Consider the following 25168-nt stretch of genomic DNA (forward strand, 5'->3'; position numbering starts at 1 on the left):
TACTACTAACTAAGTAGCTAAACCATGCTCCAATTTAGAATTTAGAATTGCATAATAAATATTTCTGAGTAGGCGTTGATTACCCATACTTTTTAACAAATAAAAGATGCTGACGTATTGTATTAATTTATTCTTAACATAATCTATATGGCGTTTCCAGTTTATCTTTGAGTCTAAATACAAACCCAGATATTTAATTTCCTCTACTTTCTCAATAACAATAACAGGACAATCACAATTTGTAGATTGGCAGTTTGTTTGGTGGTATTTTATCGGAGTAATAAAACTTATGTTCCTTGATGGATTAAAAATTACATATTTAGTTTTTGGGCTCATTACCATGAAGTTGTTGGTAAACCACCATAGAAGAGCATTTACATCGTATTGAATATTTAATTTTAAAGTTTCAATGGAATCTGATTTGTAAAATAATGCAGTGTCATCCGCAAAAGCCACTAGATTTCCTCTAAAACGGCTATTACACAAGCTATTTACGTATATTAGAAAAAGAGGGCCAGATAGAACAGATCCCTGTGGAATGCCATGTAAGACAGTATTGGAAAATCCTAAAATTAGTTTTCGTTTTAAATTTTCTTCCTATGCTTTGTGATGCAAAAAATTAAAATGATTTTACAAATGTGAAAAAAACCCAAATAGTGTACAGCTTCTTAAAAGCAAAAGTTAAAATATAATATACTTTGAAATAAAGGGTTTAAAAACTGAAATGATGCGGTTTCAAAGAAAGCAATGTTGATCAAGGGCGGTCCCGGGGATCCCAAAACTATTACGACAATTTTTATTTTATTTATATGCGTAACTTAAAAAAGTTTTATTTAAATTTAAATCGTTAAACCGAATGCATTCGCATTGTAGACTAAGCACTTGTGTTTTGGTGAACGGGAGGTGTAGGAATGAATACAAGCTAAACAGCCGAAGCCACATAACTCGTTCGAATCCGTAGATTTTAACGTTGTATTGTAGGAGTAGGAGATAGCAAAATCGGGAGACAGTGGAAACCTTCCGGTGTACTCGAAGTGTACGATACTGGTCGCTTCCGTTCAGCTACATTCTACCTCTGCTCTGCAAGTCTGCATTCGGCAGTGGTCAATTGATATTGATATAGTGTTCTCGTTTGTACTCTCTTACTTGTGATTTGTGAAGAGTGATAGAGAATACTCAACCAGATCCAGTAATGGTAAGTGTATTATTTTTATTAATATGTCATATTAACTTATATTAATATACAGTAATGTGTCATTTTCGTCGTTCTCCAATAAAATAACCGTAACCTACAAAATAAGCTTTAACAATTTGCACGTAACATATCTGTTATGTATGGACAAAATTTATGGTTAAATATAACACGTATTTAACGAATATATACATATATTTTTATTAAGGAAACGTTTAGTTTCATATGACTCAGCTTTTACGAGTACTGTAATTTAAACTGTGTTATAATGAAATGTAGACCTCTTTTAATTTTTCAAGGGTTTTTATATTCGTCTTTTTATTTTTTACTAAGAAATTGCATATGGAAAAATAAGCTGTTAAAATAATTTGCATTGTGAAATTTAAATCCGGGATCCTAACGGTAGTTAACACTTTTTACACATTAAATGATCTAGCTTTTATAGTGGTTTGAATAGTACCAGTAGTTAAGTTCAATCACGCGTTATCGGTCAGATTGGGCTGAAATTTGGCATTATGATAGTTCATATTAGCAATTAGCAATTAACATATAAGTCTAACCATTGTTTATCTTCAAAAATCCTTTCAGGCTCCGCCCCAGTGGCTCTGGAATACCCCATTTTAACCTTATTAGTATTCAAATTTAAAAGGAATTAAAGAATTTTGACAGCTGTCTCAACTAGGCAAGTTGGTTCTATGATATTCAATAGCATTAACAAGTTCTAATGTGACTAAAACTATTAAACCCAATAAGTAGATTGAAAAACTCTTGAGCAAAAGTGATTTAAAACAAGAGGGTCATGTTGTTTTCGGGAGTGTTTTAAACAACCCCACATAAAACCTCATTCAAAATTGACCACCAGATGTTGGTAGAGTATATACCTACAGAGTGTCTTCCAATGTAAGTATAAAAATTTAAACCAAAATCAAGAATATGATTTTTCCAAAAAAACCTTGTCGGCGATATACCAGCCATTTTTGTATTTACAATTTATGTCTTTAAACCCGTTAAAGATATCATTATGGATTTTAGTACAGGTAAAATAGGCATGTAAAACAAAAAAATTGGTCCGTTGATGAAACTTGGTGAAAACTTTCCTTTTGTCATAAGAATTAAGAATCTAAAAAAAAGTCCATAAAAAAATTTTAGGTGGAAGGGTGTTTATCGGGGGGGGGGGGGGGAATATCAGTTTGAAAAAACAGAAAATTAAATTTTAACGAAATATAGGCATGTGACCCATGTTTTTGGGGTTATTTTTTATGCTGAATCGAATAAAAATAAGATCCAGACGATATAACCTCCATATAAAGAGTTATTGTCTTGATTACCTCGTATATTCAATAATTTTCCCAATTAGTACTGGTAAGATGGTACAAAAACACTATATACAGTAGTGTAAAAATTTTGGTCCGTTGATGAATCAGGATGGAAACCTTTCTTTTTCCATAAGAATAAAGAATTAAAATAGTCCATAAAAATACCCCTGCCACAGCAAGCCAGCAGACTAAGCGAATTTCCATTTACCTCATTGGATTTTCAATTAAATCTATTTAACTTTTAAATAACATTAGTTTTAACGAGTACCTAGGTTTGCTGCTACAGGGAGGGTAATAAAGTGTGTTTTTTTAGTAAAATGTGAATCGCTTAGTTTAAAGTAAATACGTTTGCCAAGTTTGATGGAAATATATCCATAAACAAGCAAACTACAACAGTTTACTTATACTCGTTAAGAATAAAATAGGATTTTAAAATTTATAATTTATTGAATTTTCTCCATAACCGGTAACTGTAAAAAACCACTTAAACATACTACATCATTTGTTTTCCACTATATTAAAAGGTTTAAAGAGAAATTGAGGAATTTTATGCTTTGAGGGTTAAAAATTAGAAAAACAAATTTTGACCTCATAAACGCCTCCATAACACCCTGTTTCCACGGTCCAATCATGCTGGTTCGCCAACTCATTCAAGTTTATTCCAACCTACACCTTCAAGCTAAATTTCATCAAAATCGGAACAAAATAACTCAGTTTATCGTGTCCATGAACGTGTATATATATACTGTATATATGTATATAAATTTGAACGAAGGGTGTTGTTTTGTGGTTATTACTATTAAAATTACACCTGGGAAACTTGTATACCTACCCTTTTTCTCCAAAACCCACAGCTGTAAAAGAAAGTACTTAAGAATAAAGAATAAAGATTATAAAGATCTTAAAATTACACGCTCTATTGTTATCTGTCATAAAAATATTGGGTTTTCCTGTGCTAGTTCTAGATTTTCACCATAATAAATGGCGATGGTAAAATATACTGCAGTAAGTATGCCCACCACTAAGTATTAATATAAGTATAAGCAAACAGTTTAGGCGATAATGAATATATTGTAATGATACAAAGATTAAAGAAAAAAACTTATGGTTAATCATTTGACTATAAGAAAAATAAAAAATAAAGAAAAAATAGTATAATAAGGTTTATACTAATTATCTTCTCCACAAAAATGGTTTGCCTTCATACAAGTCTTTTGGTAAATGAGTTTGGTTCCTTCTCTTCTACTTCCGCATTCAGACTTGTAAGGCTTTCACACACCTTGTAGGTGTGTACATGTGATTACACTCTCCTTGAAGCTGCACTGTTTTGTTAAACAATTGCCTTTGCATGTACATGACACCAACTTCAGAATATTTTCTGGGGTTACATCTTATGTCATATTATTTGGTAGCAACAAATTTCCATCCTGTCGTGTCCAACCCCTCTGTTTAGGCACTAATTTATTACCAAACCATAGCTGAACTTTATTACACTACATCTATATGATTTAACATTACATCCGACGAGGGTAGCAGCGATTCCAGTTTTGAACTAGCCTTTTTCAAAGACTATTGAAATAGTCTGTATAGAACTTGCAATTCAATGTAGAGAATATTTACAATTTTTACTCCCCATACATCGAAAAATAAAGTTTCTCCAGCTTCATTCACTTCAATTTCTGTTGAACCTTTTGAGTTGAAAGTTGATATGACTTTCTCCATAGCAGCCTCAGATTCCAGTATTTTAAGGATCTTTTTTTTACCTTTCCCAAATATAACACTAGTGCTGTCACAATCACTAAATGGATGGCCCAGCAATACGTAGTTGTGGATGTTTAAATACTACTGTTGTAGAGAAGTCGGTGAAAAAAATTACGTCCGTGGACGATTTTTTGTCCGATTTTGATTAAATTCGGTTGAAGGAGTAGGGCGGAATAAACTTGAATGAGTTCGCGAACCACCATGATCGGACCTTGGGAACCGGGTGTTATGAGTGCTTTTATGGGGTAAAAATTGCCTTTTCTCAAAACAATTGGTTTGGGGACTTGCAAAACATAAAATTCCTCAATTTATCTTTTCACCCTTTAATATAGTTTACATTTTAAAAACAAATAATATAGTATATTTAAGTGTGTTTATAAGGTTATTGGTTAAGGAAGAAAATTCAATAAATGGTAAATTTAAATTTCCTATGTTATTCTTAAAGATAATAAGTAAACTGTTGTAGTTTGCTTGTTTATATATTTCCGTCAAACTTGGAAAAAGTATTTACTAAGCTAATTAACTATAAACTAACTAATAAACTAAGGTATTAACATTTTACTAAAAACAAAATATATTACCCTCCCTGTAGCAGCAAACCTAGGTATTTGTTAAAAATAGTGCTAAAGGTATTTAAAAATTACCTAGATTTAATTGAAAATCCAATCAGATACCGGTATGCCTAAATGGAAATTCGCTCAGTCTGTAGGTTTGCTAAAGCGGGGGTATTTTTATGGATTATTTTGATCCATTATTCTTATGGAAAAAGAAAGGTTTTCACCCTGATCCATCAACGGACCAACTTTGTTATACTATGGTGTTTTTTGTACCATCTTACCTGTACTAATTGGGAAAATTATTGAATATCAGAGGTAATCAAAACAAAAACTCTTTATATGGAGGTTATATCGTCTAGATCTTATTTTTTTGTTCAGCATCAAAAATAACCCCAAAACATGGGTCACTTGCCTATATTTCGTCAAAATATAATTTTCAGATTTTCAAACTGATGTTTCCCCACCCCCCCAAAAACACCCTTCGACCTAAAATATTTTTATGGACTCTTTAGATTCTTAATTCTTATGACAAAAGGAAAGTTTTCACCAAGTTTCATCAACGGACCAATTTTTTTGTTATTGGAGGCGTTTTTGGTATTATTTTACCTGTACTATTTTGGTATAGGTTAGTTACCATTTAAAATGCCAGTAGCAATAAACTGTTTATGAAAAACAAAAAAGTCATTAAATGACATTTTGCCTCAAAATATCAGCCATTTTAGTTTTCCATGTTTTCATAATCAAATAAAAGTACCTTTTAAAAGTGGCTGATTTTATGAAAAAATCTCACGACCACTTTCATTTAGCTTTTAAAATGTCCTATGAAATGACAAAGTTAAAAAACAATGGAGTAATAACTAGCTGAAAATCACAATTTTTACTATTTTTAGTTGTAGACTTACAGGCCAAGCTCTCAGGGTGCACACCCTGTATAGGTAACTGGATTGAGGACTTGAGTTGACTGGAAATGCAGGGTTTTCCTAAATTAATGGTGCGGTTTTAAACGTAAATCAAAATATTACTTAGTTAACATTTTAATCCTCATAAAAAAGCGTTTTCGTGTACATTCAATCAGTTTCTACATGCCCGCCATCGAATGCTCTGCAGAGATCTAAACAACGGTCGTTCTCGGCTCATATATATGCTGTGCAGCATGGCTATTGTTACCGATGTTACTGCTTTATAAATCCTTTCCTTTAAATTAGCATCACAAATCACAATGCACAATGTTTTTGACGTATCCCCATAAGAAAAAATCATAAGCAGTTAAATCTGGACTTAAGCCAAAACTGTCTTTGTTTTCAATTGAAATTTGATACAGGGGGCTCCCGAAAGTCTTGGTCACGTTTAAAGCATTCGAAACTGCACCATTCGAAAACCCTGTACAGGAGGGGAAGTGGAATGGTCATGTGGACCAATCAGATGCCTTTTTGTATTGGACGATCTGGTGAAACATGAGGTGATCTGTCATGCGTTTACATTATCTAGTACAACATAGCTAATTAATTTGATTGGTTTTTTAGCACACATACTCAACAACTTAGTGGGCATTGTCATTCGTAGTTGTCATTAGATTGATATTAAATTGTTAAGTAAAATTCCACAGTTAGGTTGGGCTGGGCTGTGATAAAGAGTTCACACTCTTATACATTATACTCCAACAACCAATCAGTGATGCATTTTTTATTGAATAATAAAAATAATAATTAAAGGAGAAACAAATTATAATTATAATGGAACATATTACCGGTACATTTTGAAATATGAGAATTTATCATATTCGCTTAGTAAGCAGTAATTTCTTTAACTATTTGCGGCACATTTTAAACTCGTGATTATAAAATATTTTTTATTACTGTCTTACGTTTAAGGATGATTTATAAGATTGGTATTGGGGAAGAAAAACAAAACTTATCTAAAAAAGTTTTATTTAACATAACACCATTGCAAAAATATTGAACAATTCTTAAAGACTATGAAGTTTTAAAAATATTAAAATTAATGTGACTGGCTACATGTAGTTATTATACCTCATTAAAATCTAAAATGGATCAAATCAGCAAAAAATACTTTTGAATATACAGAGAATAAAATATAAACACTATAATTTATCATACATACATATTAACAAGCACATGTCACAGTATAATATTTTAACAAGGGTTGAAAATTATGCTTTGTTGAATAACACTATGAATTCAACTAATAGGAGATGTCTAGTTGGCCTTAAATGTGTTTTTTTATGTTATGAATAGTTATTTGTGTAACTAGTGAGCAATTGCCTCACTCGAGTTGCACATTATATTTTTCCAACAGTTACCATAAACATAAAACAAATAAATTGGTAAAGAAAACAGAAGTGAACTTTTAATATGACATTTTAATGATACAACAGTATAACAGCTGACCAGCTGATTTACAGCCAGTGCGTTGCAAATCTGGAGTGAGACAATGTTAACATTGTCTCACTGATGAGCGAATTGGACACTTTGCTTTCTCAAATCAGTGAGAGAACATGTACATTGTTAGGCAACTGTAGGAAAATGTTGTTTTTAGTGCAGCATGTACACAGTTTTCCACACTCTCAAAGACCTGTGTCAAACAACTTCATAGGTTGTCATGTTCATGAGTTGGATTTATTCTGCTTATATTTTGACATCATTACCATGTTTTTACTCGGAAAATTAAATTTGCTAAACATAATGCGTTAAAACAATATTTTTATAAATTGGAAAAGAGGATTTTATCACAAATAAAAGGGTAAAATATTCTTGAGATACACTACAAAACAAGCAATTTTGTTTCAAGAATAGGGTCAACCATAATCTCATGAAAGTCTATGCCTATCTTTTGACAATTAAATAAAAAAATCTACAGTCACAAAAATAGGTTATAAAAATAGTATGTGATTCACATTTAAAAGGATAGCATTCAATAAAACCTACCTAATCATTTATGGTAAATTAGGACATGCCAACACATATATAACAAATACATATATCTATCTCATCTATAAATATGGTTAAAAGTTAAAACAATACATTTTACATTAAAATATAACAATTAAAATGACAGGTTAAAAAGACATGGATATGTATATCCATGCGTTATTAAGAACCATCGATAACTCTTATTGGTTCGTGGGTCAAATAAAAATGATACACAACATAAAGGAATGTGTACCTGTCACAGCCTTAATGTGCTTAAAGTATGATTACAAAATACACATCTCATTAAGATGTTTCGTCAAAGTTTTTGTGCGGATTTGTGCACAAATTTTTATATGTATTTTATGTTGTTGAGTTTGGGGTCAGGAAAGGTGGTTTGCTTTTACAAAGTAGGAGTAACACTATCTTAGTGTTATAGGTTGTGAGGGTATCCAGCACAAACTTTGGCGTTGATTTGCAGATCACTTAATTCTGCCTCTAAACCTAGTGTGTGTTTCATATCAGCTGATTCTCTATCAAAGTAACGAGGAGCGAAAGGTTGCCGAGGCATAGGGGCAAAGGTGGGTGGGTCAGAGGTGGAATGGCCCCAGATGCGCTGTTCGGTGGGGCCTAGCATTCCTGGCACTTGAGGGAGGCCCATTGGTGGACGTGGGCGCACCATTTGGACATAAGGTCTCGGAATGCTATCTGCAACCCAAGGCGATTGTTGGTTTGGGGCTGCAATCCTAAACGGCAATCCAGAAAATGGTTGGGGTTGGACCAACGGATTGAATCCTGGAGGAGGTGGTATCCCTCCTCTCACAGTTTCTGGTAGGATCTGGAAACGTGGAATTGGAAACGAAACAGAATTTACTGTCGCGGGTATTAAATCAGGGTTCAAAGAAGAATTGCTGAAAATTCTGGTAGGAATATGAGCAGTATTCACGCTGTTTTGCTTTACTGTGTTAGCCAAATCGCTATTGGAGGTATTAGGAGATGCAGATCCATTAGAATTCATGGGAGCTACTTGTGGATTTGGAGTCCTAGGAATGGAAATAGGAGTTTTAGGATGGGTTGAAAAAGAACTCTGAGAACCTGATGAACCATTCTGATCTTGAATCTTGGATGCTGGTTCGGGTTTTTGCTTAAACCCTGAGTTTGGTCGTGCTTTGTTATTCGGAGGGGGTTTAGATTGCTTAGCTCTGTTACTGTTGCCATTATTATCTCTGTTCTGTTTGAACTGAGGTTGATTAACAACTTTTTTGGGGGTTTCTCTTTGACTCGTGTTGTCTTCTTGATCGGAGCTCTCATTGTCAGAATCGCTAAAATCTTCATCTTCACTAATAGGAGCTTTCTTTGAAGGTGATTCATCATTTCGAGGTTTGTTTAGGGATTTTGCACCCTTTTTCCCTTTCTTCTTTCTTTTTTGTGGACATTCTCGTTCTTTGTGGCCAATAGATTTGCACACCCTGCAACCCCGGTCGTTGGGGGGTTCTCCATCAGTTAACTCTCGTACATTCATGAAATAGGCCTGAAAAAATGATTATAATTGACGTACAGGTTTAGTAAATAATTACAGTTAAGTTGTACTTCATCTTATAGTTTATCAGTAGTATGATGTTATAGATAAAATAGTTTAATTTTAAGGAATTTGATGCAAAAATAAATTTACTTGAATATTTTATTTTTTAAGAATATGTATCGTAACAATTGTTAAAAACCCTAACATGTTATTTAGGGTTCAAATTCACACAAGACTTTTAATGAAAGGGATGTAGAAAGTCCCTTAATCTCAACCAGTGTTAATTAATGAATTATTGAATTTAGTAAGTTGAATCAGAATTCAGTACTTAACTTTTAAAAGTAATGGAAATGTACAATGGCAGAATTTCATCAGTATTACAACCACTTTGAATTGTACCAAATTCAAAACCATGTTAATTAAGAAACACATCATAGTGTTTATACTAAGTCAACACAGTAATACAACAACACAAGAATAATGACAAACAAAATCAATTTTTACTGTATTGCACTGTTCTATGAAAACCAACAATGGATAAATAGATAGAAAACACAGTTCACACGCAAAAAAGACTTATTTGGTGCAATTAAACTGTGGAACGCCTCACTAGCTCAAACAGGATTTTAGGCAGACTGTCACATATTTTCAAAAACTATGTAGGGTTACTTGTAAAAGCCATTTTACATATAAAACTGTAATCTGGAGAAACAGGTTTTTGATGAATATTTGATATTTTTACTTCACTTTAAACACATAACACTCTTAATTAAATAATCTTAATTAATTGTACCATAAGAAGTGAAATATGTCATACCTCAATTGTCTTGGAGTCTCTCATTTGAATCTTTACAGGTCTTGCAAAATGATTTCGTCCCTTTCTCAAGGCTTTAATGATGTACAGCGACACTAAAAATAGAACAAAACAAAATGTGTAAACTTCCTAGTACAGTAACTAAATACAATTAATTATTTATAATTCAGTACAAGGCTAATGTGAATTTATTAAAAATAAATTAATTGTAGGGGCAAATTTTGTTTCTTGATTGAGCCTCAAACATAAAATAGTAAATTACATCGAAAAGGTCCAAGTGACTAATATCAACACAAACTTGAGCTAAAAGAATGAGGCGAAGCCGAGATTAGAAAATTAGTGAGGGTCAAAAAGATGATTCCGGCCAGTGTAATAAACCATTTTTTACTATAGGTATACTATACTATACTATTAGGTAACTAATTACAGTAGAGTCCCGTTAGTGCGAAATTGTTGGGACCGGATCCATTTCCGATTAAGCGTATTTTTTTTTATTTACAAAAATATTTTAAATTTTTTTGTTTTAGGAAGCTAGGCACGAGCCCGGGATTGTTTTTCACATTACTTTATGCTAGACCTGGGGGCTGCAGAATTATCACTTAAATAAAATCCATTTGTAATTTGGCGGGATTGGAACCCAGGACAAAAATGAAAAATGTTAATAAAAAAAATGGCAAAATATTTACTAAAATACTCTCTAAAACAAGTCTATCTCGCCCGGCCGTTACAGAATACTTTGAAGAGGTACAGCTAACTCCGTTAAATGTTAAATAAAACAAATTTAAAAAAATTAAAAATATTTTTTCGTTTCGGATTAAGCGGACTTTCGGATTACCGAAGTTCGGATTATCGGAACTCCACTGTACCACAAAAATATTTGGTTTATCTTTATTTGTTCTACCATTACTGGTTGCCATAAAAAATATAGCTTCCATCTGATTTTGCTATTGTAAAAAGCAGCTTTTACCATGGTATTCAGCTATTTTGTCTATCTGAATAAGTTTACAGTAGATTGACCGTAACTATTGACATGATCTAGCTGACAACAGTGGGCACTGGGCACAACACATCGCAGGGGTGGTAGCATACTCCTGGACTCATATTACCATGATAACACTAAATAGATGTTTGTTTATACATTCTGTTTTTATGTTTGTGCTGTGTGTTTTATTTATTTGTTGGACAAAGCTGCAAGGTTTAAAAATGTTGTCTTCATGAAACATGTAAGCCAATTCAACTGAATAATCGTTGGACTATTTTGACAGGTAAAGGTATTTTGTCTTTACAAAATATTTCATGGGCCAGAAATATGAATTTGGACAAAAATTAGCAATCATAACTACTCTTGATACAGTCATTTATTAACAATATAATTTTGCAAGTAAAAAATGAACATCTGACACATCCACTGCGGATCCATCACTCGTCAAAGAGCCGTTTGGAAATTATAGTTACAATGCGAGGTAAGCCACTGACGTAAGACTTTCTTTCGCTTGCCGCTTATTGAGCCAGTGTTATACAGAGTGCGGCAAAAAAACTATCCATTTTCTGCAGAGCATAGTTCAGCGACAGGTCGTTTGAGGGTGGTGGGGGTAGCCTCGTTGGAAGGCCTACACGATGCCATTATTTGTAATCATAGAGTAGTCGTCACCTGAGCAATGCGCGTTATAGAGTTGTTTAAAAAAAGTTATGATTCAGTCATTGCAACTCAGCGGCATTTCCATGCATTCTTTAAATCAGGTTTACATTAGGGATAGATGGATCCCGAAATTTCGGGAAATTTTCGGAAAAAAAATATTCCCGATTTTCGGGACGGGATTACATTTTATTCGGGAATTTTTGGGGACGGGATTTGGTCTGATTGTCGGCGATGTTGCCGCTTCGCGAGTGACGATGACCAGGTCACTAGCCGCTATTGCGAGAGATGTTCACGATAGTTCCGTGAACACACGTGACCGTGCCGTGACCACGAGTCATACCGACGATCATGCCGCGACCCCGAGCCGATGATCTTGCCGTGACCGTGAGTCATACAGACGGTCGTGCTATGACCGCGAGTCATACCGACGATCCCGCAAGTCATACCGAAACGTGCCATCACCGCGGAGTCATACCGACGATTCTGCAGAGACCACAAGTCATACCGACGATCCCGCAGAGACCGTGAGTCATACCAACGATCACCCCGTGACCGCAGAGTCATACTGATGATTGCTCCGTGACCGCGGAGTAATACCGACGTTCGCGCCGTGACCGCGGATTCATACCAAAGATCACCCCGTGACCGCGGAGTCATACTGACGATAATGCCGCGACCGTGAGTCATACCAACGATCATGCCGTGACCGCGAGTCATACCGACGATAATGCCGCGACCGTGAGTCATACCGACGATCATGCTCATACATCATATTCTGCTGCAACATCTACAAGTGAAGTCATCAACACAGGACCTTCCCGCTATGCAACAGAAGATATTCACACCATCACTGCCTGCACCTCAGGAACTAGACAAGCAAGATGCCGTACCTGGAGACCAGGAGGTAGCTGAGCAACCTCAAGAAGAAATGTCATCAAGTGTGTGTGTGAGTGATACAAATGGGCAATATAGTGTCAGTGATTCACCATGGTCTTCTTCTTCTTTAGGCCTAAATTTAAACTAAATTGGTATGACAATGAAAACTTTTCTGCAAGTTTTTATAATCCTGTAAAAAATACTGATTCTATTGGCAACCATACTACTTCCATTCCAATATGCCACCTAGGAGCTAGTAGGTTTAAAAAGCATGAAAAAAAAGTCAGTAAAGAAAAAATGTAGAAAATTTAAGGAAAATGATGTTATGATATTTTTAAGTGATTTAAGTAATGAATCGTGGTTTGATGTTTTTCAATCTTCTGTAGATGTAAAATATGATGTTTTTATTTTTATTTTTAGTTATTATTTTGATGTAAATTTTCCAAAAGTAATTAGTATGGAAAAAAAGTGCAATGATGGTAAATAGAATTCAGGTGAAATAGTAGAGAAAAAGTTTGAAATAACAGAACTTTAGAATTTATGTAGGAGAAGAAAAGATAATGCAATGAGTAAAATTATTAAAATAAAGAAAAAAGAATTTAAAGAATCAATTAACAAAGCGAAACAAACATTTTACGGCAAAAAGATAAAAAATGCCATTAATAAAACTAAAGTAACATGGAAAATTGTAAAAAAAGAAATAAAACTTAAGTCGAAAACAGTAGATCTAACTTCAAATAAAACCATTATTCAAAATGGTCAAACAGTAACACACCCACTGGCAGTGAGTAATATATTTAATAACTTTTTTACAACTGCAGTTGAAAAGCTTGTTTTGCCATATGTTTCACAACCATTAACAACAACAATAGGTACGGTAACACAGAAACCCTCAAAATCTTGCATTATTAAAAATTTTAAGTTTGAATCTATAACTGAAGACAATCTTGGAAAATTAATACTTTCTTTGGAAAATAAATATTCAACGGGGTATGATGAAATACCTATCACAATAATTAAAAGATCTATACCATATATTTTAAAACCATTAGCACATGTAATAAATTCTTATCTGATTTTGGGAATTTTTCCATCCAAATTAAAATTAGCCAAAGTTATTCCCATATTCAAAAAAGGAAACCCCACAGATCCATCATGCTATCGCCCAATATCTATTTTACCGGTTTTTTCAAAAATTTTTGAACGAGTTGTTTATATTCAGCTCTTTAATTACCTTGAAACGAATCAAGTGTTTGATAAGGAGCAACATGGGTTTAGACCAGGAAAATCTACAATAACAGCTGGTATAGATTTTATTGAATCAATTATAAATTCAGTAGATAATGGTGATAAAGTAATTGGAATATTTTTAGACCTTAGTAGAGCTTTTGACAGCGTTTCACATTGTAAACTATATTTTAAATATAAAAAAATTTAAAATATTTTAAATGAATTAGGAATAATAGGAAAAGAATTACGGTGGTTTACTTCATATTTAGAAAACAGAGAACAGTTTGTTGAAGTGGACTACGTAATAGAGAAAAGAAATACTAAATATATTGAAAACTTTAGATCTCAGCGGCAGACACTACGATATGGAGTACCCCAGGGATCAATCTTGGGGCCTCTTTTGTTCCTCTGTTACATTAAGGGGTTACCAGAGATGATCCCGGTCAGTGATGGATCTATGTGTCTGTATGCTGATGACTCTAATGTTTTGTTTTCAGGAAAATCCAATTTAATTATTGAAAAATCCTCAAACAGGAGTCTCCTCTCTATAAAAAAGTTTTTGGATGGAAGAAATCTGCTTATCAGCACAACAAAATCAAATCTAATATCCTTTTCAACTAAACAATCAATAACAGCATTTGAACCCAATATTTTTATAAAAACAGACAAAATTGATCAGGTAAACCAAACAAAGTTTCTGGGACTGGTTATTGATGAAAATCTATCTTGGGATAATCACATAAACTATGTAGTAAATAAATTATCATCTGGCATTCATGCCTTGCGGCTGATGTCCAAGGTTTGCAACTTGGAAACTCTTAGGATAATCTATTATTCTCTAATTCATTACCACATATCCTATGGAATCGCCATTTACGGAGCAACAACTAAGGCAAATTTGGATAAAATACTTATAAAACAAGAAAAAGCTATTAGAGTGATCATGAAATTAAAAAGAACAGATTCAGTTAAAAATATCTTTCCTGAATTGGGTGTATTAACAGTTTACAGTTTGTATATTTATGAGTCAATAATTTATGCAAAACAATTTCATTTATTATCCACTGCAAGTAAATATAACACACGCTTTCAAATTAACCTTCCTAGACATAATTTAGAATTCTATACCAAAAAACCTTCATATGCAGGCTTAAAATTTCTTCAAAAATTACCGATTTCACTTAAAAAAGAAAATAATACAAACAGATTCAAAAGCCTACTAAAAGACTTGTTGATAAGAAACCCATTTTATTCCATCAAAGAATTTTTAAATTGTAATCTCGAAACGACCATTTGAATTCCAGATACTACCTATAGTTTTACTCTGACGTAACCTTCTAAGATTTAGTGATTTTTTAAGTTATAGCACTCATTTTTTTTTTAGTTTTACTATATAAATCCTTTGTGAATGATTTTAATTATTTAGTTTATAATTTTTTTTTATGTTAGTTTAATGACGCTATTCAAGACATATTGTCTAAACTTTGTGAATAAAGAATATTTGATTGATTAATTGATTGATTGATGCTGTGCCGACGATCATGCCGTGACCACGAGTCATACCAACGATGACCCCGTAACTGCGAGTCATTTCGACCGTGAGTCACAAGTTTCTATAGGTACCTGTAAATTGTTACCCATTTTTTTGTTTTTATAGGTCAGTGCCATAAACGGTAAAAATTGATTTTCTTTATTGGTAACTGCAATACTCAAGACTTTCTTTTTATGCACAAGAAAAAATCCCGTCCCGTCCCGTCCCGAAAATTAGGAAAGAAATAAAAATCCCGTCCCGCCCCAAACTAAAAATTCAATCCCGTCCATCCCTAGTTTACATGGAGAGGTTCCGTTGCGATTATCTGTATAATCAACAAAATTAAACAGATTAATACAAATTAAATTAATCTGAAGGGATAAGAATTTAGATCACACCTCAAAGTTAGTGTAACAGCGGTCAGACATGTTCAAAGCAGGTGCTTGTTTTCACACGGGCCTACGAGGACTGTTTTCCATAGCAGCACAAACTCTATCGAATATTAGTTGTCTGGCGTCCGATTTTCTTTGGACGGCTTGTCAGCTTCATTTTGAACCCAGCAGAAGCCATTGGTCTAAAGTTTGTAACACAGCATATGATTGTGCTATTTGACAGATCCACACCGCCCTAATTAAAAGAATGCAGGGAACTGCCGCAGAGTTGCAATGAATGAATCAATACTTTTTTAATTCGATTCGATAACAAACAAACGTTGCTCAAGTGACACCTGCTCTATGACCACAGATAATGGCATAGTGTAGGCTATCCAAGAGCTACTCCACCACTCTCAGACGACCTGTTGCTGAACAGTACGCTGCATAAAATAGATCGGTTTTTTGCCGCACCCTGCACTTTAATCTGGTATAGTTTGTTTTCTGATCCGACTAATTTATTGCTGGTAGAGATGGTTACAAATTTATTGTAGTGTTAACATTAATGATTGAATGTATTGGAGCATTGTGGAAGGAACCTAACCTAAAAATTGTGCTTGTCTGTTTTTTTGCAGTATATAAGGTAATTCACCCCTGCTTTTTCCCTCCATTTGACAATACTCAGGGTCGGCTAGCAGTATTGTTTAGTGCTGCTATTTGTTGGGTTCTTGTAAAACTATGTACACAACGACTGGGACTCAGTATATGCCTCTCATTTGGATGAAACTAAATTTAAACGTTTTCGTGCACTCGTCCACGCAGCGCATTAGATGTTTGTGTCACTAGCAGAGGTCGGCCATCGCGCAGCCGCATTAAACATGTTAAAAGCGTAACTTTAGCACCAACCTAAAAGTGAGGAAATGTGTTATCATTGTGGTAGGCCTAAGACAAAAATGATCTCTTTGTTTTTGACAAAATTAAACAATATCAGGTATGCTTCTTTGACATGAAATGGTTCAACTTGGCTAGTTCCAACTGCTGCAACTGAGCTGTCATATCTACTTACAGTGTTTTGTGAACAGGTCTACAATACTAAGAGAAGGGCAAAAGAGAGGTTAAAAACCACTAGATTTCCCAATGTGTTAGTAGACCTACTATATAATTCTATTAAATACTACATATTTTTTTTAACCATTTATTCTTATTTATATTACTAATGTCCTAATGTGGTTTATTTAGGAACTGTACGCAGCTAGTTTTGCTGTATGAACAAGTATGTTTTTGTTATCATTTTTACTTTCTTGGAAATAAATAATATTCTGATTTAATTTAACTTTACTACTATCAAAACATACTTTTTCTTGTTAGGGCTGATCCCAAGTTGTGAGACAAGTCGAAGGGATCTTCGATTGCTATGCCTTTTGATATCCACAGTTTCTCAAACTTTGTTACAGTTCGACTGCACCTTATGCAGATGACATTGTTAAGCATGTCAAATTTCTCCGTGTAGAAAACAAGTAGGTCAAGCCAAAGTTCTCCCACGGATTGCAAGTTTTTGTTTCTGCCTTTCCAAACAGAGTCCTGAAAAACACCAAAGTTGTATGAAAGAGCAAATGTCAATGTACAAAAATTCAGTAGAGTCTTTCAGTCTTTATTGTCTGATATTCAGTTATCCGACCTTCCCTGTCGTGATTGAGTATTCTGAGATCACAAACTATTTCTGTCACCCCTAACTGTAATCAGAAGGTATGTACAGTAGACCCTCTCTTAACCGACCTCGTATTAACCGATAATCGGATTATCCGCCTTCGATCGTAAAATAATACAGTTTGTTTTAACCGACCTTGCTTTGAGAGCAGTTCGGTTTAACCGCCGCTCTCTAGGAATCTCGGCATTTCCGCTCCCACGCAGGGTGATGAGAACTGAACCATACGCTTATCATCTCCACAGGATAAGACTAAGAATAAGTTATTTTGTATTGATAAAAAAAAATAAAGCATAGCCTATTGTCAGTTTGTCATCATCGTTCGTAGCTGGAGCACATCTGATGTTATCTGTGTGGCAAATTTATAACATCATAAAATGCTAGGGGTCTGCGGGTCCCCGATTTTTTCGGGTCGGGTCGGGCCAGCGGAAGGCCCGAGAGACCGGGTCGGGTCAGAGATTTGTTCGGGCCAAGATCGGGTCGGGCCAAAAAAATAATTATTAGGCTATTTTTAAAGTTATAATAAGTAATTTTCAAAGAAACACTCTTATATACATTATTACAGAGGAATTAAAATGTTAAAATTAGAATTAAATATTAAGTTTGATCACGTTTAAGAACAAAGACACAACAGAGCAATTATTGCCTTACTGTCACTAGCCAGAGCCAGTCGTCTACTGACAAAACAAAAGCCGTGACGCAACAGTGCAAAGAAAACGAAGTCAAAAGAAAGACTATTTATCCAGAGGTACCAGTTTAATTATTTATTGTTTATTCCATACCTAGTTTAAATTATATTTTAGTATTTTATTTACATAATAAATTATAAACAAAAGAAATATCTGATATAGTGTACAGATCTGTATCTTGTTCTTTTATTTTCCTATTGTCCTTTTTGTCATTCAGTAACAAAACAAAACAACACTTCTGATCGTCTGGTTCGGCATTTTATGGTCACCATTTAATTTTTTTTTTAAGTATCAAGTATCAACAAGTCTACAAAGAAGTTAGGCCTAAATATTTTATAATTTTATGAAAGTTTTCATCAGTAAAATTATTTTTTTCTTAAGTTAGATTGAGTTTCAAAAAAGATATTTCTAAGATCCAATACAATATTTACAAGACACAAACTACCATGAATTAATTTCTTTGGAAATTATCTGTAACAGTTTTATATTTTTGAATAAAGAAAATATATCTTTTTGTCTCTACTTCCTTGTTTTGTTACTTGTATTTTGTGGAACAACCGGGTGGTGTAATAGGGGCGGGGGAGGGGGAGGGTCTATGACCTTGAGTGTCCCCGGGCCTGGCTCGGGTTGTGTAAGATGGGAGGGGAGGGGAGGGGGAGGGTCTGTAACCTTGAGTGTCCCCGGGCCCGGCTGTGAGAGTGATTCATGGTTTTTTGTTTACATTCTACTACCCTTCCTTCCGAGAAAAAGACCCTACAGTTTCAAAAACATTGAGTTGTGTTGCTAATTAGGGCACTATAATGTCTCTGCTGTCTGCTTATGTTGCCAAATTAGCATTTAACTTTCTTTTCTCTTGATTTAATATAATTTTCTATATATTAAGAGTTCCTTTTCGGGTACCTAATAATTGTGATATTGTTTGACTTGAGTTTATGGATTTTTAATTCTTTTCATTTATTAGCTAAAATCAGTTGTTTTAGGATTTTAATCTCTTGTAATACCTATAACTGTGCCTATAACTCTGTGTATGACATGATATGCAATTTTTACAGTCTTTACTATAACTATACCATAAAAAATGTGTGTGTGTTATTTATTGTTTTAGAGTTTTATAGTAAATTAGTTTACACAATATCTTTTCTTCAATGAGTTCTCCACTTGTCATGTTGCTTAGTCTATTACTATTTTAGGCCCTATAAAAAATAATTCCTATGTAAAGCTGTAGGCCTACTAATGCCAATAATAGATAATTCTTTATTTATGATGATGTAACTAATAATGCTATTGTAAGTGTGAGGTATTTGTACTTAGGAGGTTAGGAGGCAGGGAATGAATGATTCATATTGCATGGTGGAAACATAGAATTTTTATTTTCTTCTTGCTTGCAGTCTTGAAGCCAGTCCACAGGCCCTAAACTTGTGATAAGGTTAATTGATTTGTTTATGATCCATTTATATTAAGTTCCATTACAAACTTGTTGTAATATAGCTGTTTAGATATTTCAACAGTTATGAAAATGGGAAAGAATGGCTTGATAAAAAAAAAATATTTTCTTCTTTCTTGCAGTTGAGGCAACTCCTAAGCTGTAAATAAGTTATGAACATGAAATAATATACATAAATACAATCTTTTTCCATATGTTATTTTCAAGTAATATTATAAACACGGATAGGAGTTAAAAAAAGAAAAAAAATCCGGTAATTAATAATTTTTGGCCCGACCCGATTTTGGCCCGAAACCCGAGGACCAAAATTATCGACCCGACCCGACCCGAACCAAAAAAGTCTGACCCGCAGACCCCTATAAAATGCATTACGATTTTGAGAACTGATTATCTTATCGCTGGAGTAAACATACAACGCAACTTGTAGGGCGGGCAGGGAAGGGGGGTTACCAATTCCAAGGTCAAGATAGTTTGTGCCTTGAGCCTCCAGTGAGAGGCTATAAATAAATATCCTGTCTTGTAACAAAATGGTTGCTTGTATCTTTAATTTCGACAAAAGGTTCTGTACTGTATTACGATGGATTTGGAAAGCATCAATTAATACATTACAGTACTAAAGTTATTAAAATAGGAATTTTATTGACTCTTCCTAGTATTATAATATATTCCACTGAAAGTAGGCCTATTTGACTTAACCGTGTTTTGTGTTTATTTGTGACTTTTCTATCAATACGAAAAAGGAGATAAGAGTAGTTTATTTCATAAATAATGAAAGTATGACTTCAAAATAATGATTATATTCCAAATGAAAAACACTTCATTATGTTGTGATTTTAGGGATTGTCCATTTTAACCGTCCTTTTGAGCTATCCGACCTAGGTCCGGTCCCATTAGGGTCGGTTAAGAAGGGGTCTACTGTATAAAGCTTTAGGTGACTGCACTTGAGTATACTTTCCTTTTGTTTTCACAAACTGTATACCAACATAGATTAAAAATAGCGCACAGTCAACTCTTCACACCTGCATACCTCTCAGTTACCCTTCACATTTTAAGAGTTATTTACTATTTCAGTGGTGTTTCCTTTGCTTACAAAAATATTTCGAGTCAGATGTGCTTATTATCTAATTATTAAACATATATGAAATCATAATAATGAAAAATGATATGTCATTTTGATACGACATGTTTTTCCAAATAACATAGTAGGCTACTGTATTGGACCTAACCTAACCTAACTACTAGACCTAACCTAACTGGGGTAGGTATAGGCACTTGCATAGACAATATAACGGTTTCTATTCACTCTTCTCGAATTGTATCTGCTTTTGTTGAACACATGTTGGTATCAGATCATGACAGCGTTGTTTTTCAGTGCAAGTTCAAATCTACTTCTGTTCAAGACATTACAAAGCAGAATAAATACTCAAAAAATTTTAAAAAAGTTACAAGATCAATTGATGATATTAACAGTATTTATTTTGGGCTACTGCTTAGCAAAGTTAATTGGTTGGTATTATATTCTTTGTGTACTCTAGATGATAAGTTTGATTACTTTTTAAGTGTATTCTTAGGAATAGTGGACACTGCATTTCCAATTAAAAATTGTACAATGTTAAATAGTAGGCCTAGGAAACCCAGATGGTATACTGAAGAATTGAGTTTACTCAAAAAACAGTGTCTGTTCATTTATGAATTATTCAAGAATACAGGAGAAGCATATTTGAAAGATTCTTACAAAAAGCTTAAAGCAAGGTATCAAAAAGAGGTTAGGTCAGCTAAGTTGTCTTATAATTGTGAAAGGGTCATCAAAGCCAAGGACAAACCTAAGGCAATTTGGTCTGTGGTTAAAGAGAGTTTAAATAAAAATGATTTACCTATAATTGTTAAGGAAAAAGATGATCTCTCTTGCGATGGTTTTAATGACTTTTTTATTAGTAATGTTAGTGCCATTGCTCATGATATACCTCAATCAAAACATACAATAGATTATTACCTAAACAAATTGTGTAACAATAAGTTGTATAATAGGCCAAGCAATGAGTCATCAAAGTTTTCATTTCAATGTGTGTCTGTTGAAAATGTGCACAATGCAATCAATTCTCTAAGTAGTAGTGAAAGTCTAGATGTATATAACCTCAACTCTCGTATTATGAAGCTCGCTTCACCTTTTATCGCTGAAGTATTATGTTATCTGTTAAATCTGTGTATTGTGTTTTCTGTCGTACCTCAATGTCTTAAACTTTCTAAGGTTATTCCATTGTTTAAAAAGGGCTCCAAATCTGATTATGCCAACTATCGTCCGATAACAATCGTACCAGTGATCTCAAAGGTTTTAGAAATAGTGCTAAACAAGCAGGTATTGTATTACTTTGAGGACAATTCATTGTTCACCCCCAAACAATATGGTTTTAGGCCCAAGCGTGGAACGAAAGACGCCATTGTTAATTTTATGAAAGAAAGTACTTTCAATGTAGACAGTAGGAAAAAGGTTATTAACAGCTTTTATGATATGTCCAAGGCCTTTGATACTATAAACCATGATGTTTTGGCTAGAAAACTTGAGTTCTACGGTTTTGATAATCAGTCAGTTAGGTTAGTTATGTCATACTTGTCAGACAGATATCAATATGTATTTTTTAATGGTAGTTCCTCTCAGTATTTAAAGGTTGACACAGGTGTTCCTCAAGGTTCAATTTTTGGTCCAACAATGTTTATAATATATGTTAATGATTTACCAGTAGCTTTAAGTAATGTTTGTGTATCGCCATACATGTACGCTGATGACCTTGCAGTTCAGATAAGTTGCTCAAATGATAATTTAGCGAATCAGATTCTCAATAATATCAACATGACTGTTGAGGACTGGACGGCTGCAAATTTTCTGTGTCTCAACAAGAAGAAAACTCAAATCCTCAAATTTAACCTAAGTTCTTGTTCTCACTACCCACATAAAAGAATTATTCATGAAAATATATTAAGAATATATTTCAATATATAAAAATTTCTCAAAATATAGTTAATATATATAGTTGTACAAATATATAATTCCATTCTATATTCCTAATATAGTATAAATATACAAAGAAAATAGTTGGCATTATGTAAAAATTTTATACTTTAGAACATATATTATAATGTATTTTAAATATAAATCGAATATAAGTTTATTATAAATTAACCGTATTTCTCATAATACATTTTGAATATATTTATTAAAATATATTTAAAGTGTATATTGTATGTTATATTTATAATATATCTTTGTAAATATATTTCATATAATATTTAAATATATTTTAAATATAGTTTAAGAGTATTCAACGTTTTACATTTATATTTTAAATGTATTTGTTCAATATATTAAAAATATATTTTAACATTTACATTTCTAATACAAAATAGATTTATATTATAAAATATATTCCACATATATATGCGGCCATATTGTTTTAATTATGTTCAGTTGAGCAGTGTTGTGCCGGCGATAGGTGGGGTGTAGGACTGCGTCCGTAGGTTATATGTTGTGGACTTAACAGATATATGTGTTTCTACAGGATTATCGCTGGAGAAATAAGAAAGAGTATGCATGAAAGTGTCTTGTGTTTAAATGTGTGTGTGATTATTAGGCCATGCAACAAAAATTAGTGCTAATTTGGACCTAACCTCAAAAAATGAGTGTTAGTCATTTAGGTTACGGCCTAGTTGCACGATTCTAGCTTAGGGCAATATGCCTAATATGCGTATCTGTAGAATGTTTGCTGAAGAAACAAGAAAGAGTATAAGTGAAATTGTCTAGTGTTTAAATATGTGTAATTATTAGGCAAGTCAATAAAAATGAGTGCCAATTTGGACCTAACCTCAAACATGAGTGTTAGTAATTTGGATACGGCCTAGTTGCACGATTTTACGGTAAGTGGATCAACTGTTTATAAATTAGAATATATACGGTACATTTACCAATAAAAAATAATTATTCAATCTATTTTTACAAACAGCATTCTAGCCTATTTTGTAAATATGTGCGCGAGTCTGAATTTTTACTACTATAGTAACGATATCAGGCCGGCCTACATCCCGAATGAAGCAAATCTGTGTAATTAGTAAACCTAAAATACTACGATAATACATTTGGATAAAGCTTCTCTCAATTAAAAGCATAACATTTGTCCATAAAAGAGCTGTCTAAGTAGTCCTAAATTATAGGCCTGGTTTTGTTCAACCCGCCGAATGTTAAGCGTCGTAAAAGCGACTCATAACACACCACCGCGGTGTTATGCGTCGCTTTTGCGACTCACAAACACTGTTTAAAAAGCTTTATATATTATTGATATATTTGAAATACATTATATTAAATATATTTTTAATATACTAGCCCTTTTCCATATTTAAAATATATTATAAAAACACATTTGAAATATATAATTTATATATAAATACCACAAATGAAATATAACTGAATATATTACTCGGTCCCATAATTTGCATATTTAAAATATATTGACAATATATATTAGCAAATATATAGCTTTATATTTCAAATATATTTTTTTTATATATTTTCAATATAAATTTTCTATGTGGGTACACACCTGAAGAGGTTAAATTCTAGGTATAGTCCTGCAACCTAACATTAAATGGAATAATCATGTTGTCAGTGTGTGCAAAAAAGTGTGTAAAGGTATTTTTATGATTAGACGTCTCAGGTTGATTGTTGATTTGATGTTCTGATGTCAATATACTTTGCTCACATTCAGAGTCACCTATCGTATGGAATTGTAGTGTGGGGGATGTGACAGCAGCGTTAAAAAATTACTGATTTTGCAGAAGAAAGCTTTAAGAATCATTTGTAAAGTAAAAGAAAAACTCACTGTAAACCTTTGTTTAGAAAACTTGGTGTGTTAACTGTACCTTCATTATACTTACTGGATTCTTTGTTGTACATTAAAGAAAATCTTAATAATATTCCTGCCAACAATTCAGTACATTCATACTTTACCAGACAGAGCCATTTTATCAGAATTCACCAATGTAATTATCAGACTACCATTAAATCTACTTTGAATTAGGTAAGAAAATCTTTAATTGCTGCCACATAATGTAAAATGCTTAGATGATAAGAAATTCAAAGTGCATTTGAAATCTCTTTTGATAGAATTAAGTGTCTATGATGTTGACGAATTTATCACTTATTTAAGGTGTCCAGTTTTGTAAATAGAAATTTATTGTAAAATATGACGATGCCATACGTATGTTTTGTATGTTTTACGGCAATAAATGATTTGATTTGATTTGATTTGATTTGATTTGATTTGTTAAAGAAAAAATTAACACAACAAACAAGTTCAACACTTTCTTCAATCGCCTTGAAAAGCTTTAAACACAGTATTATTGTAATTATTATAAACCAAGACACCACATTATTTATAACAAAACCATAATACGGATCTTTCTAGTTTAAAAAGCATAAAATTAGTGATTGGCGGATCCAAGAAAATGTCGGTACCGGATCCGGATCCAAATACACACTGTCATAAGGGCAGGTTAAAAAAAACGTAATTAACAGAATGCCAATTTAAATCATACTGTTTAAATTA

The 25168-nt window shown here is 33.2% G+C and overlaps 1 protein-coding gene across 1 annotated transcript; it reads right to left on the minus strand.

Moving 5' to 3' along the window:
• Positions 1-6737: 6737 nt before the first annotated feature.
• Positions 6738-17311, minus strand: LOC128998628 (terminal uridylyltransferase 4-like). Its single transcript, XM_054424848.1, has 3 exons — positions 17092-17311; positions 10093-10184; positions 6738-9284 (listed from the first exon to the last, which is right to left on the minus strand). The coding sequence occupies exons 1-3, from the start codon at positions 17225-17227 to the stop codon at positions 8187-8189; spliced, it is 1326 nt and encodes a 441-aa protein (XP_054280823.1). The 5' UTR covers positions 17228-17311; the 3' UTR covers positions 6738-8186.
• Positions 17312-25168: the final 7857 nt, after the last annotated feature.

This window comes from Macrosteles quadrilineatus, unplaced genomic scaffold, assembly GCF_028750875.1.
Source record: "Macrosteles quadrilineatus isolate MER2022 unplaced genomic scaffold, UCM_ALF_1.0 Scaffold_7__1_contigs__length_78375512, whole genome shotgun sequence".
In the NCBI taxonomy this organism is placed as follows: Eukaryota; Metazoa; Arthropoda; class Insecta; order Hemiptera; family Cicadellidae; genus Macrosteles; species Macrosteles quadrilineatus.